General features: G+C 44.1%; 1 protein-coding gene and 1 non-coding gene across 3 annotated transcripts in view; one reads left to right on the plus strand and one right to left on the minus strand.

Annotated features, from left to right (window-relative positions):
• Positions 1 to 1,319: 1,319 nt before the first annotated feature.
• On the minus strand, positions 1,320 to 1,424 carry LOC140703613 (U6 spliceosomal RNA). The gene has a single exon (XR_012082917.1). It is a non-coding gene; the product is annotated as a U6 spliceosomal RNA (small nuclear RNA).
• A 5,016-nt stretch (positions 1,425 to 6,440) lies between these two features.
• The window catches only part of HSD17B12 (hydroxysteroid 17-beta dehydrogenase 12), an 88,881-nt gene continuing 81,716 nt past the window's right edge, over positions 6,441 to 13,605 (plus strand). For both annotated transcript variants that reach the window (XM_072985962.2, XM_072985963.2), the window contains exon 1: positions 6,441 to 6,708. In XM_072985962.2, coding sequence (XP_072842063.2) covers positions 6,537 to 6,708 — 172 coding nt within the window. In that variant the 5' untranslated portion in view covers positions 6,441 to 6,536. The remainder of the gene's footprint in view (positions 6,709 to 13,605) is intronic.

Here is a 13,605-nt window from a genome sequence, read left to right on the forward strand (position 1 = left end):
GGTTCTTAACCTTGGGTTACTCAGGAGTTTTGGACTGCAACTCCCAGAAGCCTTCACCACCAACTGTGCTGGCTGGGGTTTCTGGGAGTTGCAGTTCAAAAACATCCGAGTAACAAAGGTTAAGAACCACTGAACTAAGACAGCACTGTATACCTCTTTTATTTTATCTATTTCACACCACTAACGATACATGATGTAAGCATTGCTTGTGCAACAGTACTGATACATATCATCATTGATGGCAGATTGTCACAATTTAAAAGAGCACCTGTTTTGATTTCTTCACTGCCTAGCTTTCACAACCAAACATAGTAAGCAGGAGTACACTACTGTGGATTATCTTGTCCTTGGTCTCCACTGTCATGTCTTTACACTTAAGGATCTTTTTTAACTCCTTCGTTGATGCCCTTATAAGATGCAGAACCCTTCTGTTCTTTGCGGACCGTAACATTTGTTGTATTTTTGTGGTGGGCTTGAATACTGTTTGTAGGTTGTGTTTTTTCAAAAGTTTCCCCATGCGGTCTATGACCCCTCACCACTGCAGGAGTATACCGGATACCTTGCAGTTGTGGCCAGGTATATATCGGAACATGAAATGAAGCATCCACACCAGAATCAAAGAACATAAGAGACACTGTAGACTAAAACAACCAGAAAAATCTGCAGTAGCTGAACATGCCCTAAAACAAGCTGGACATGAAATTCTATTTCAAAATACTAAAATACTGAACAACACCAGTAATCACTACATTAGACTGCACAAGGAAGCTATTGAAATCCACAAACATCAGCAGAGCTTCAACAAAAAAGAAGAAAGTTTAAAACTCAACAAAGCTTGGCTCCCAGCGCTGAAAAATACAGCCTGCAGAAGGTCAACGAACTCTACCCAGCCACAAGGACCAGTGATCAATACACACAAAAGACCAGCTAATGACACCCATCAATCACAGTGACAAATAATCTCTCCTCCTTATCACAACAATACACCCACAACAAAAACACACTGATCACCATAATCACCCATCTCCTGAAAAGGACAAAGCTGATCCAATAGCCATAAATATTCAACTCCCAAACAAACTGCACCAGAGCACAGAGTGCTACTCCTATCCTCTGAAGATGCCGGCCACAGAGACTGGCAAAACGTTAGGAAGAACAACCTTCAGAACACGGCCAAAGAGTCCGAAAAACCCACAACAACCATTTTTATGATTATTTCTTAAAGTTTAGCTGTTGCCTTTTTCTTGTTACTTTCTTTCCCCAGAGTGAGAAATTGAACTTCCAGACTCTGGTTCCATAACCACCATCCAAGAAAGAACTAAAATATGGACCACTTAACAGATTTCCAGGTCTTCCTTGCAGAGAGACCATACTAATCTTTCCTGTGTTGTTCCAATTTTAGAATATGTGCTGCTGAAGCCAACATTAGTAAGTTAAAATAATGTTGCAGTTTCATACATTGTGCTGTTGTTCCCTTGGGAAACATTAAGAGTGGTGTGTAATCCCTATGGAATTTCCCCCAGATCAAAAAATGCCCTACTTCTCATCTCTTACACAGGACAGAAAGAATCTGCATGAATACAAAATAAATGTGCTGTTCTTAATGTCTTCTATAAGAGAAGAATGGGTGGGTAAGCATGGGAAGTTTTTCAAACACATCAGGTATAATGGGCCTGCATTCAAAGCATAGTCCAATGAGTATTCCAAGCAGTAAATTCCTGTTACTAATCTATTGGTACCCAGTATGGTGTAGTAATGTATAGAATGAGACTGGGAGTCAGCAAACCTGCCTTGGCATGGAAACTAGCTAAAGGGCTGGATCTGGTAAAACCAGTCCTTAAAATATCTTGCTTACCTTGTAAACTCTTATTATAGTTGATAGAAGTCAGTTCCGACTTGATAGTACACAACAAATTGAGTCCCGAGCATCCTTAGGTCCTTTTGTGGAGAAATGTGGGGTAACAGTAATTTAAATAAGTTAACAATAATTTAAATAAATAGATAAAACATACACTAACCTTTTAGGAGAGCAGAAAGAAGAGATGCTACAATTTCTCCTCCTTAAAATATATTTTCTCTTTTATATGAAAAGCCAAAAGAAATTATAGAATCTTACTTCGGAGTTAACCAATGTTTGCATTGTGAAAAATGTCAGACCAAGACTTGGGTTCAAATCACCTCTCAGCCATGGAAAATCACTAAGGATGGCAATGATAAACCATATATCACCTCATATATCAAAGAAACAGTATCAGGGTACCTTAAGTTAGAAGCAATTTGATAGCACTTAATAACAACATGAAAGCTTCAAAAGAATGTCTTCAGATACGTGAAGAGTAAAATGATGCCAGTGGGTCCATGGCGTTGAGAAGAATGGACAGCAAATAAAATGAGAGCTCAAACTACCAGGAATTTCCAAAATCTAAACCACGTTCCAGTTGTTGGGAATAGTGGAGGAAACACTAAATAAGCAAACCAAGCCCCAATTTCATATGACTGCACATTTCCTAAAGGCTGACAAGAGTCAGAATGAAAGGGCCACAACTTAATTAAAAAGACCTGCAATAAGTATGTTGTTGTTTAGTTGTTATGTTGTGTCTGACTCTTCGTGACCCCGTGGACCAGAGCACGCCAGGCCCTCCTGTCTTCCACTGCCTCCCGGAGTTCGGTCAAATTAATGTTGGTAGCTTCGATGACACTGTCCAGCCATCTTGTCCTCTGTTGTCGCCTTCTACTCTTGCCTTCACACTTTCCCAACATCTGGGTCTTTTCCAGGGAGTCTTCTCTTCTCATGAGATGGTGAAAGTATTAGAGCCTCTGCTTCAGGATTTGTCCTTCCAGTGAGCACTCAGGGTTGATTTCCTTCAAAATGGATAGTTTTGTCTCCCAGATAAGAACAGTCTCCTATTATTTTATATCTCCGTGATTTTATTCTGATTTTATTCGATTATATTTGTATTTTAAGCAATTGTGACGGCTTTTAGCTAATGCAATAAACTTAAACTTGGAACTTGGATAGGTTTGTTCTCTTTGCAGTCCAGGAGACTCTCAAGAGTCTCCTCCAGCACCACAATTCAAAAGCATCAATTCTTTGGCGGTCAGACTTCTTTACGGTCCAGCTCTCACTTCCATACAACACTACTGTAAAAAAACATAGCTTTGACTATGTGGACCTTTGTTGGCAAGGTGATATCTCTGCTTTTTAAGATGCTGTCGAGGTTTGTCATCGCTGTCCTCCGAAGAAGCAGGCGTCTTTTAATTTCGGGGCTGCTGTCTCCATCTGCAGTGATCATGGAGCCCAAGAAAGTCAAATCTGTCACTGCCTCCATATCTTCCCTTCTATTTGCCAGGAGGTGATGGGTCCGGTGGCCATGATCTTAGTTTTTTTGATGTTGAGTCTTAGACCATTTTTTGCGCTCTCCTCTTTCACCCTCATTACAAGGTTCCTTAATTCCTCCTCACTTTCTGCCATCAGAGTGGTATTATCTACATATCTGAGATTGCTAATATTTCTTCCAGCAGTCTTAATTCTGGCTTGGGATTCATCCAATCCAGCCTTTTGCATGATGTATTCTGCATATAAGTTAAATAAACCGGGGAACAATATACGGCCTTGTCATACTCCTTTCCCAATTTTGGACCAATTGGTTGTTCCATATCCAGTTCTAACTGTTGCTGCGTGTCCCACATATAGGTTTCTCAGGAGATAGATAAGGTGGTCAGGCACTTCCATTTCTTTAAGGACTTGCCATAGTTTGTTGTGGTCCACACAGTCAAAGGCTTTTGCATAGTTAATGAAGTAGATGATTTTCCTGGAACCCTATGGCTTTCTCCATAACCCAGTGCATGTTAGCAATTTGGTTTCTAGTTCCTCAGCCCCTTCAAAATCCAGCTTGTGCTTCTGGGAGTTCTCGGTCCACATACTGCTTCAAGTATGATATTAAAACAAATATAATATTGTTATCAATGCCTGTCTCCCAAGCTGTTAGCCATTCCACCAAATTTTTTGTCATCTGCAAATTTAATTCCCTGCACTCCCTCCTCCAAATCATTAATAAAAATGTGGAAGAGCACCAGACCCAGGACTGAACCTTGGGGTAACCCACTTGTTACCTTCTCCCAGTTTGAGGAGTCATTGATAAGCATTCTCTGACAATTATGTAGCTGTTTATCAACCTGACACTTGCTGTACCCAGCCCACACCTAGTTAGCTTGCTAATTAGAACATCATGTTGCACATTCAAATTATTGGGAGTAGTGAAGGAAAGTACTGTATAATGCTAATGAGGTGATAGTATATACAGTATATTAGTCTCATCCAGAGTGTATCTGTCAAATCAGTGAATCTCTGGTGATTCACCACTTATGTAATTCCATTGATTCAACAAGACTTCTTCTTCTTCTTCTTCTTTTTTGATTCAACAATCATATCTAGTTCTATGTTAGGGTGGGCAGAGTCCTACTGCTAAAATACACTGGCATAAATATAATATGTTGGTGAGATGGTTGGACAGCGTCATCAAAGCAACTTTGACTATGCGACTAAACGACGATGAAGTATAATATTGTAAACTATTGTAATGAATTTCTGCTAGTTAAGGAGTTGAGGCTCATATATCAGTTGTGTGACGGTGCATGTTGAGAAATATAAGTGGCAGTTTGTAACTAGTGTCAGTTTGCCAGTGATTTACACACCATTGTAGTTCAAGCTGGCATAAATATCCAATAGAATTCTGGCCTATAGAATTTCTTACATTTTTTCTTGCTCCTTCTCCAAGGAATTCAAGGTTACATACATAGTTCTTCTGCTTTGATTATTCTCAAGGGAACTATCCAGAGTCAGTTCAGCTACTGTAACATACAATGACTCATTCGAAGATATACAGTGACCTTGTGGTTGAACATGAATTTGAATGCAGACTCTAGTCCAGTATTTCAACACTCCAATCAGGCTGCACGCTATTGAACACCAAATTTAATTCCATATAATCACAAACCATTTAAAGTTAACAAACAGTTAAAATTGCACTGATTCTTATGTTAAAATCTTATCATAAATGCATGAAGAACATGCATTTCTCAGTTACTGAAGGAAAATCCCTAATTCTTGGTATCTCTAGGTTAAATGTTCTAATGCAGCAGATCTGCACAGTCCCATTCTAAGCCTATGGTAATTCTTCCAATTATGAAAGAAAGGTTGGTGAGATCTCAAAAAAATGTTATCTCAGATAGTATAATACTAATTATAAGCTACAGCAGAATTTATATGCAAGCAATTTGGGTGGGTACCATGCATTGCACGCTATCATGTATACACACCGGATTATGTACAATCACCCCTCCCCCTCTCCTGAAACATGTAAAAGCTCGGCAAGCCTGTCATGGCTTGTTTCTAGAGTAATGAGAAGTAGAGCCTAAACTCACAGATGTAAAGCCTAGGGACTCTCTGAGCAACACGGATTATGATGTTATTTGCCATTTCTTCCCACTTCACCTTTCTCCCTATGGGTTTAGTTGCAACCCTGACAGTAGATGAGGGGGTAGATCTTACAATGAGTGTTGCATTGTTGCAAAGGACATGTTTTGTAATATAAAGCAATTGCACGTTTTGTTCTTGACTGGGCAATTAAGAGCCATGGACTTTTTGTAAAACTGCTCTGCATGAGCAGATGAACCAACCAAAAGATGAGAAAATTACTTTTTTAAAAACTACAAAGTCTAGAATCTCTTCGCTAGAAATATCATATGGGGTCTAACTCTGGGCCCCATCGCTATCCCCATCGCTATCCCTTGAAGTTCGTTCATTCCTCTGAGTGAAGTCAGGGTTTGCTAGGATGCTTTGATGGCCAAGGGCTCCGACACCTCTCTCACCGCCTCGTTTTCATTTCCTTCTCCCTTCTAGACTTCCCTGCAATTCTCTCTTGTGGGATTTGGGGGGGGGGAGAGAAACGGTGGTGGATTTCGCTGTGCAAACGGGTCTGTGGCTAAACAGCAGCCTTATCAGCTTCCTCCCATGACAAAAGAAGCCAAGCCAAGCCGAGCCCACGAGCCGAGCCCCGAGCGAAGGCAGCCCATCCCGCGTTAAGACGCCGCCACACGCTAGACTAGAGCCTCCTGAAACTCTCCGGCCCCTCAGCTTGAATTCTCAGGCCACCACGCAGGCAGAGCGCGGACCTCCGCATGAATGGCGACGCCGTCAGCCAATAGGAGCTTTCCCCCACCTAGGGTGTTTGCCCAAACATGTGCGCCCGGAGGAAACCCTAGAAGGGAGAGAAGCCGATTCGTCAAGGGGACCGAAGCAAATGACAAGAGGCGCCCTCTTCCTACGAGGGGGCCTCCCCGCCCTTGAACATCCGGTGCGCCGCAAAACGCCCAATGGGGAATCGCGCGTCGGGTTGAATTAGCCAATGGCTGCGGCGCGGGGGGTGGGGCTGCGCTGCGGGGGTAGGTTTGGTGGGAGCCTAGAGGGCTCAGTCCTGCTTTGGTCGTCGCCCTCGTTGCTGTGAACTCTCTGAGCCGCGGCAGCAGCAGCAATCATGGCGGCCTCCGCATCCTTTTTCTCGTCCTTCTCGGGTCTTTTCTATTGGGTCGGACTGCTGAGCGTGGGCTACTTCTTGTATGTAGCGGTTTCGTATCTCGTGTACGTCGTCCGCATGTGGGTGCTGGGCAACCCCGGGGCCGTGGGCCCGCACCTGGGCGCCTGGGCAGGTGAGTCCGCCCTTTTCCTTGAGCAAGCCGTTGGCCCGGCTTCTTCCGTGGGGGGCCTTTGCCCACCCTTGGCTCCGTTCCACCCTCCGAGGCCAACCCAATGCCCAGCAGCCAGGTTCTGCCTTTTTTCTTTCTTTCTTTTTTTAACGCCTGAGGTACATCCTAGTAATCGTCGGCATCCTCTTCGATGTTAACCTCTCTTTTCTGTTCCTGATGGCAAAACACGTGCCTTCGGGTCCGGAGCCTCTTTCTCTGGCGCTGCTTCTTTTGGGGCTTCCAGGTTTTGAGCCGAGCTATCGCTGCTCCCTTGACTGCCGTTGGACAGGAATCCAGCATGGTGCTCACTCAAGGTCACTTACCACGGATTAGGGCTTCACACGCTGCTCTTCTTTAGTCCCAACGGTAGTATATTACGAGTAAGAAAAAAAGTGAAGCATGTTTTGATTTTTTTAAAAAAAATCTCTCTAGGTGTGTCTGAATTGTGTAAAAAGGCTGGTTCTACCACTTATTTAGGAATCTCTTCAATGCTCTCTTTGCACATCTATACAGTTTTTTTAATGTATGCTTTTTGGTATGTTGGTTTTGATGATGTTTGATATGAGTGAGATCCCTGATGTAGTCAATGAAAAGGATATAACTCCTGAAATAGTTTTTTTTTGTGTGTGATTGTAATGTTTGAAAGGTGTTTGGAACAGTTAAAATCAGTTTTGCAATCAGTAATAATGGCTGATGGTTTATTAGCAAGAATTGGATCTGATTATAGTACTACTGTACATATAGAAATATAAGGCTTTGTATCTGCTTTATGCCTTTTCCCAAATCAGAGCCAAGTATATTGGTTTATGGAGTTTTCCATTGTATCCAACTGTGTTTTCCATACAGTTATGGAAAAACTGTAGTTTTTCATTACTGCCATTCAGATCACCTCAAATGCCACAGATTTAAAAGTTATCTAAAATTCTTCTTCAGACTAGGTGATAAACGTTTAAGAGGCTAGGATGGAGTCAGGACACCCTGAATATCATGCTTGATGTAGACATGTGATCTGTAGATAGTCTCAGTGCAGACTCAATGAAGTACTAGTAGATGTACAGATACCACATTACACCTAATAGTGCATTTCAAATGAAGAGGCAAATTGGGAGATGTCTTAGTTTCTGAAAAGAAAAGGCTGGCTGCAGCTTGGTTAGATGACCAAGGGGAGGGGGCTAAACAGGGTTGCTTAAGATTGCTTAGAGGTCAGGTATGCTGTGCGGTTCAAACCTTGTGTACGCTTGGCATATACACCTAAGGCAAGCCTATTTAGTTTATCTCCCTTTGAAGAAAAAAGAGAGAACAAAAAAAGAAAAGTTCCTCTTCTTGCCCCATTCTGTTTCCTCCTGAGAGTGCTTTTATTTTTTTCTTAAAAGATACAATGTCTGAGTGCTGCCCTAATAGACTTAAAAATCCTTTGCTTCCACAAAAGAGTAAGGAAAGTTTTTAATTTCCCAGTATTCTTAAGTGGCTTTAAAGTGTGTTTAAGTCACTTAACAATATTGGGAAATTGAGAACAGCAAACCTTACTTTGGTTCAATCCCACCAATTACATTTACTGAAAATGAACCAAAATGAAATCATCCTGCCCACAGCAAAATAGGGTAGCCTCTGACAGGGAACCAGAAAGGTGCAGGCAAGAATGCTTTGAGAATGGGCTGGTTTATGCTGGCACTTATTTCGCCTGGTCACATGCAAAAGGAGTGAACCAGCCTGTCACCAGAGCAGACCAAGCAGTGTGATAAATGTCCATGTTGCCACTTAAGAGAATTGCTTCTTGTGAGTTATGGAAGTTCCTGATGATGATCTGCTCCCTGAAACCTCTTAATTCCATTGAGAAGTATGTTTTTAAAATTTTATTTATTTATTTATTTATTTTATTTATATCCCGCCTATCTAGTCAATAGACCACTCTAGGCATTTTAATAAAAATGTTATAGTATCTTTCTATACAGTGGTGCCTCGTTTAACGAGTGCCCCGGTTAACGATGAATTCGCATAGCGATGGCAAAAAAGCAATCTCTTTTGCCATCGCTTTGCGATGTTGCCTATGGGGAAAAATCGCTTTGCGATGTTTTCCCCATGGGCCCCATTTTCCCCCAGCTGAGTGGCGGGAGCCTCCAAAGGACCGCTCCCACTGCTCAGCTGGGGGAAAATGCCGGTGGTAGCCTCGGAAGGACCCTTCCGAAGGGTCGTTCCAAGGCCACCGCCGGGATTCCCCTTCGGAGGGGGCATTTTCCCCTAGCTGAGCGGGAGCCCCGCTGCTCAGCTGGGGGAAAATGCCGGCGGTAGCCTCGGAAGGACCCTTCGGAAGGGTCCTTCCGAGGCCACTGCCGGGATTCCCCTTCGGATGCCTAAAAGGCATCCGGACCCCTGCCGCCGCCGCCGCCGCTTGTATCCGCCCCGCGGCCGGCTACCCCCGCCATGGTCGGACTCTCAGGAGTCCGACCATGGATGGGGTAGCCGGCCGCAACGCGGATCCAAGCCGCGGCGGCAGGGGTCCGGATGCCTATCAGGCATCCGGGGCTAGGATCTGCCCCCCGGCCGGTTCCCCTTCCATGGTCGGACTCTCAGGAGTCCGGCCATGAATGGGGTAACTGGCCGGGAGGCGGATCCAAGCCCCACCGCCGCCACGGATCCAAGTGGCGGCGGCGGCGGTAGGAGCTTAGATCCGGCCCCCAGCCGGTTCCCCTTGCATGGTCGGATCAGACCATGCAAGGGGAACCGGCCGGGGGCTGGATCCAAGCGGCGGCGGGGGCAGGGGGGTTCCTAATGGCTTCCAGTGCTTCGCCTGGAATCCATTTGGACACCCCCTACCCTGTCCCCGCCGCCGCTGAGAGCCTTCCGAGCTCTCAAAGGGCTTTCTCCAATGTGTGGTGGGGAAGCCCTTTGAGACCTCGGAAGGCAAATGTCGGCGGTCGGCGGTGGCTTTGGGATCCATCCAAAGCCACCACCAACTGCCGATATTTTCCCCCAGCTGAGCGGCGGGGCTTTGAAGCTCCCGCCACTCACCTGGGGGAAAATGCCATTTTCGGTCAGCTGGTCGGCGGTTCTAAAATGGCCGACTGGCTGTGCTGCCTCGCTTTAGAGGCACCGAAAATGGCCGCCCCTATGGAGGAACATCGCTGAACGGTGAGTTTATCCTCCATAGGAACACATTAAACAAAGTTTAATGTGTTCCTATGGCTTTTTTTATTCCGTTCAGCGATGTTTTCGCATAGCGACGATTAATCCGGAACGGATTAACGTCGCTATGCGAGTCACCACTGTATATATATTAATATATTAAATTTTTTTGAACTGTCTACATGTCTAGGGGTACCAGGGGGATGAACAAGTACAGTTAAGATATAGTTTATTTATTTACAGTGGTGCCTCGCTTAACGGGCGTCCCGTTTAATGACGAAATCGCATAGCGATGAGGATTTTGCGATCGCTTTGCGATGGTCTGAATGGGGTTTTTTCGCTTTGCGATGATCGGTACCCTGCCTCCCTTACTGATCATCGCAAAATTATGATTTTAAAACAGCTGATCGGCGGGTCCAAAATGGCCACCGGGTAAAAAACATGGCCACCCGCTGTGTTTAGGGACGGATTCCTCGCTTACTGGGCACCCAAAATGGCCACCATATGGAGCATTTTCGCTTAAAGGTAAGTTTTTAGCCCATAGGAACGCATTAAACAGGTTTTAATGCATTCCTATGGGCTTTTTTATTTTGCATAGCGACGAAATCGCTTTGCAGCGATTTTTGCTGCACGTATTATCATCGCTATGCGAGGCACCACTGTATTTAACTTATATGCCGCTCACACTACCCAAAGGTCTCTGGGTGGCTTACAACAATTAAAATACAATTAAAAAGATAATACAATTAAAATATGTACTCTAAAATTGCCATCAGGACCCACAGTTGATATTATTTCAATTAAAAGCCTTCTGGAACAGGAAGATTTTGACCTGGTGCTGCAATGTCATCAGCGTTGGTGCCAGATGAATCTCCCTCGGGAGGGTGTTCCATAGTCTGGGGATAGCTGCCGAAAAGCCCCTTTTTCTACAAGCCATCCCTCTTACCTACTTGAGGGAGGGCTGTTTCAAAAGGGCCCCCTGGCTAGATCTCAACCGTCGGGTAGGTTCATATGGAAGGAGGCGGTCCTTCAGGTATCCAGGGCCCAAGCCGTTTAGGGCTTTATATGTCAAAACAAACATTTTGAATTGGGATCGGACAGCAACTGGTAGCCAATATACAGTGGTGCCTCGCTTAGCGACGTTAATCCGTTCCGGAAAAAAACATTACTAAGCGATTTCATCGCTAAGCAATATTAAAAAGCCCATAGAAATGCATTAAAATGTGATTAATGCGTTCTTATGGGCTAAAAACTAACCTTTAAGTGAAGATCCTCCATAGGGTCGGCCATTTTCGGTGCCTCTAAAGCGAGGAAACACAGCGGGTGGCCATTTTGTTTTCCCGGCAGCCATTTTGAAACCGCCAGTCAGCTGTTAAAAAAGGGTCGCTTTGCCATGATTGCTTCCCCTCGATCATCGCAAAGCGAAAAAACCCCATAGGGACCATCGCAAAGCGATCACTTTTGCAATCGCAAAAACTCCATCGCTAAGCGATTTCATCGCTCACCGGAGCGATTGCTAAGCGAGGCACCACTGTAATTTAAACAGGATTGGCTGGATGTGTTCCCTAGCGGCATCACCACTCACCAGCCATGCAGCTCGATTCTGGACCAGTTGCAGTCACTGGACCGTCTTCAAAGGCAGCCCCACGTAGAGCACATTGCAGTAATCTATGCAAGATGTTACCAGTGCGTGTGTAACTGCCCTGAGACTCCACTCGTCCAGGTAGGGTGTAGCTGGTACAATTTCCGCAGCTGAAGGAAGGTGCCCCGGCCACCGAGTCCACCTGGGCTTCCAGAGTTAGACTGGAGTATTATGTACAGTTCTGGTCACCACCTCAAAAAAAGACATAGTGGAAAAAGGCGCAGAATAGAGTGACTAAAATGATGACTGGGCTGGGGCACCTCCCTTATGAGGAAAGGCTACAGCAAAGGCTCTTTGGTCTAGAGAAAAGGACCCTGGGGGGGGGGGGGAAACATGATTGAAATGTATAAAATTATGCAGGGGATGGATAAAGTGGATAGAGGGAAGCTTTTTTGCCACTCACGCTATACCAGAACCAAGGGACATCCTCTCCAATTGAGTATTGGGAGAGTAAGAACACAAAAGAAAAGATTTATTTACCCAGCATGTTGTTTGTGGAACTCCTTGCCACATGATGTGGTGATGGCATCTGGCCTAGATGGCTTTATAAGGGGACTGGCCAGATTCCTGGAGGAAAAGTCCATCACAGGTTACAAGCCATGTTGGGGATGTGTAATCTCTAGGCTTAAAAGGATGGTACTTCAAAATGCCTGCTGCAGGTGAGTGATATCTAGTTGTCTCGTGTGGTCTCTGAGGCATCTGGTGGGACCACTGTGAGATATAGGAAGCTGGACTAGATGGGCCGTTGGCCTGATCCAGCAAGGCTCTTATGTTTTAAGTTCTTCAAATACTAAGAGAGACTCTTGTTATTCTTGTTGTTTAGTCATTAAGTCATGTCTGACTCTTTGTGACCCCATGGACCAGAGCACGCCAGGTCCTCTTTACTTCTACTGTATGTTAATCTTTTATATAGACATATTGATGTCACTTTGTGGAGAATCAAAAGTTTATTGATAAAAATAAAAATGTATATTATTTTTATTTTTAACACTAGCCAGAATCCTGTTGCTTTTGTTACACTGCACAATTTGGATGATGTCATCAGCCATGGCATAATACAGCATTTTGGGGAACTAAAAGTTATCAGTTATCATAACTGTAGAATTGCAGAGGTGGAAGGGGCCCTGCGGATCATCAAGTCCAGCCCTGTCAAGGAGGCACAGTGGGGAATGAACTCCCAACCTCTGACTTTGCAGCCAAAGAGCTAAACCACCGAGCTATCCAGCAGTTCTGTCATCATCTGGAACATTATTGTTGCTGCTACACAAAAATACAGTTGTGCCCCGCATGACGACGACAATCCATTCTGGGAAAATCGCTGTTTAGCGAAATCAGTTTCCCCATTGGAATGCATTGAAACCCTGCGCCCCCATGCACAGACTCTGTCCCCCCAACTGGTCCATGGTGTCAAAAAGGCTGGGGACTACTGATTTACAACATACCGTCTTTACCTGAAAATAAGACAGGGTCTTATATTAATTTTTCCTCTAAAAACACATTAGGGCTTATTTTCAGGGGTTTTTTTATGCACAACAGTCTACATTTATTCAAATACAGTCATGACATCTTCTGGTTGCTGCACAGTGATGGAGGGCGGGGTTTCACTTAATTGGGGCTTATTTTTGGGGTAGGACTTATATTACGAGCATCCTGAAAAATCATACTAGGGCATGTTTTCAGGTTAGGTCTTATTTTTGGGGAAACAGGGTAATTATGCAAGGAACATTTTGCCTTCCGGTGAGCAGGGTACTCATTTTACTCAGTTTGTGGCCAGGTACGTTTTGTTAGTTACTTTGCCATCTTCAAAGTAATCTAGCCAGCTATCGGATTGAATGTGGGCCTACCTAATTCATCAGGGCATGAGGAAAAACCCACAATAAATAATTCTGTATATCTCCCAGGAATTATCCCTTTGTATACAAGATTTTCATAAAAAGATTGCAAGTGCAGTAATTAATGAGATCACTATTAATTGATTTCAGGAGAAAATTTGTTTATTTATTATTTCCTACATTTATATACTGCTCTATTAGTGCATAGCACTATTCTGGGTGGTTAACAGTATAATAATAAAATATATAGAATAAAATAAACAT

This window comes from Pogona vitticeps, chromosome 1 (genome assembly GCF_051106095.1).
Source record: "Pogona vitticeps strain Pit_001003342236 chromosome 1, PviZW2.1, whole genome shotgun sequence".
Taxonomy (NCBI): Eukaryota; Metazoa; Chordata; class Lepidosauria; order Squamata; family Agamidae; genus Pogona; species Pogona vitticeps.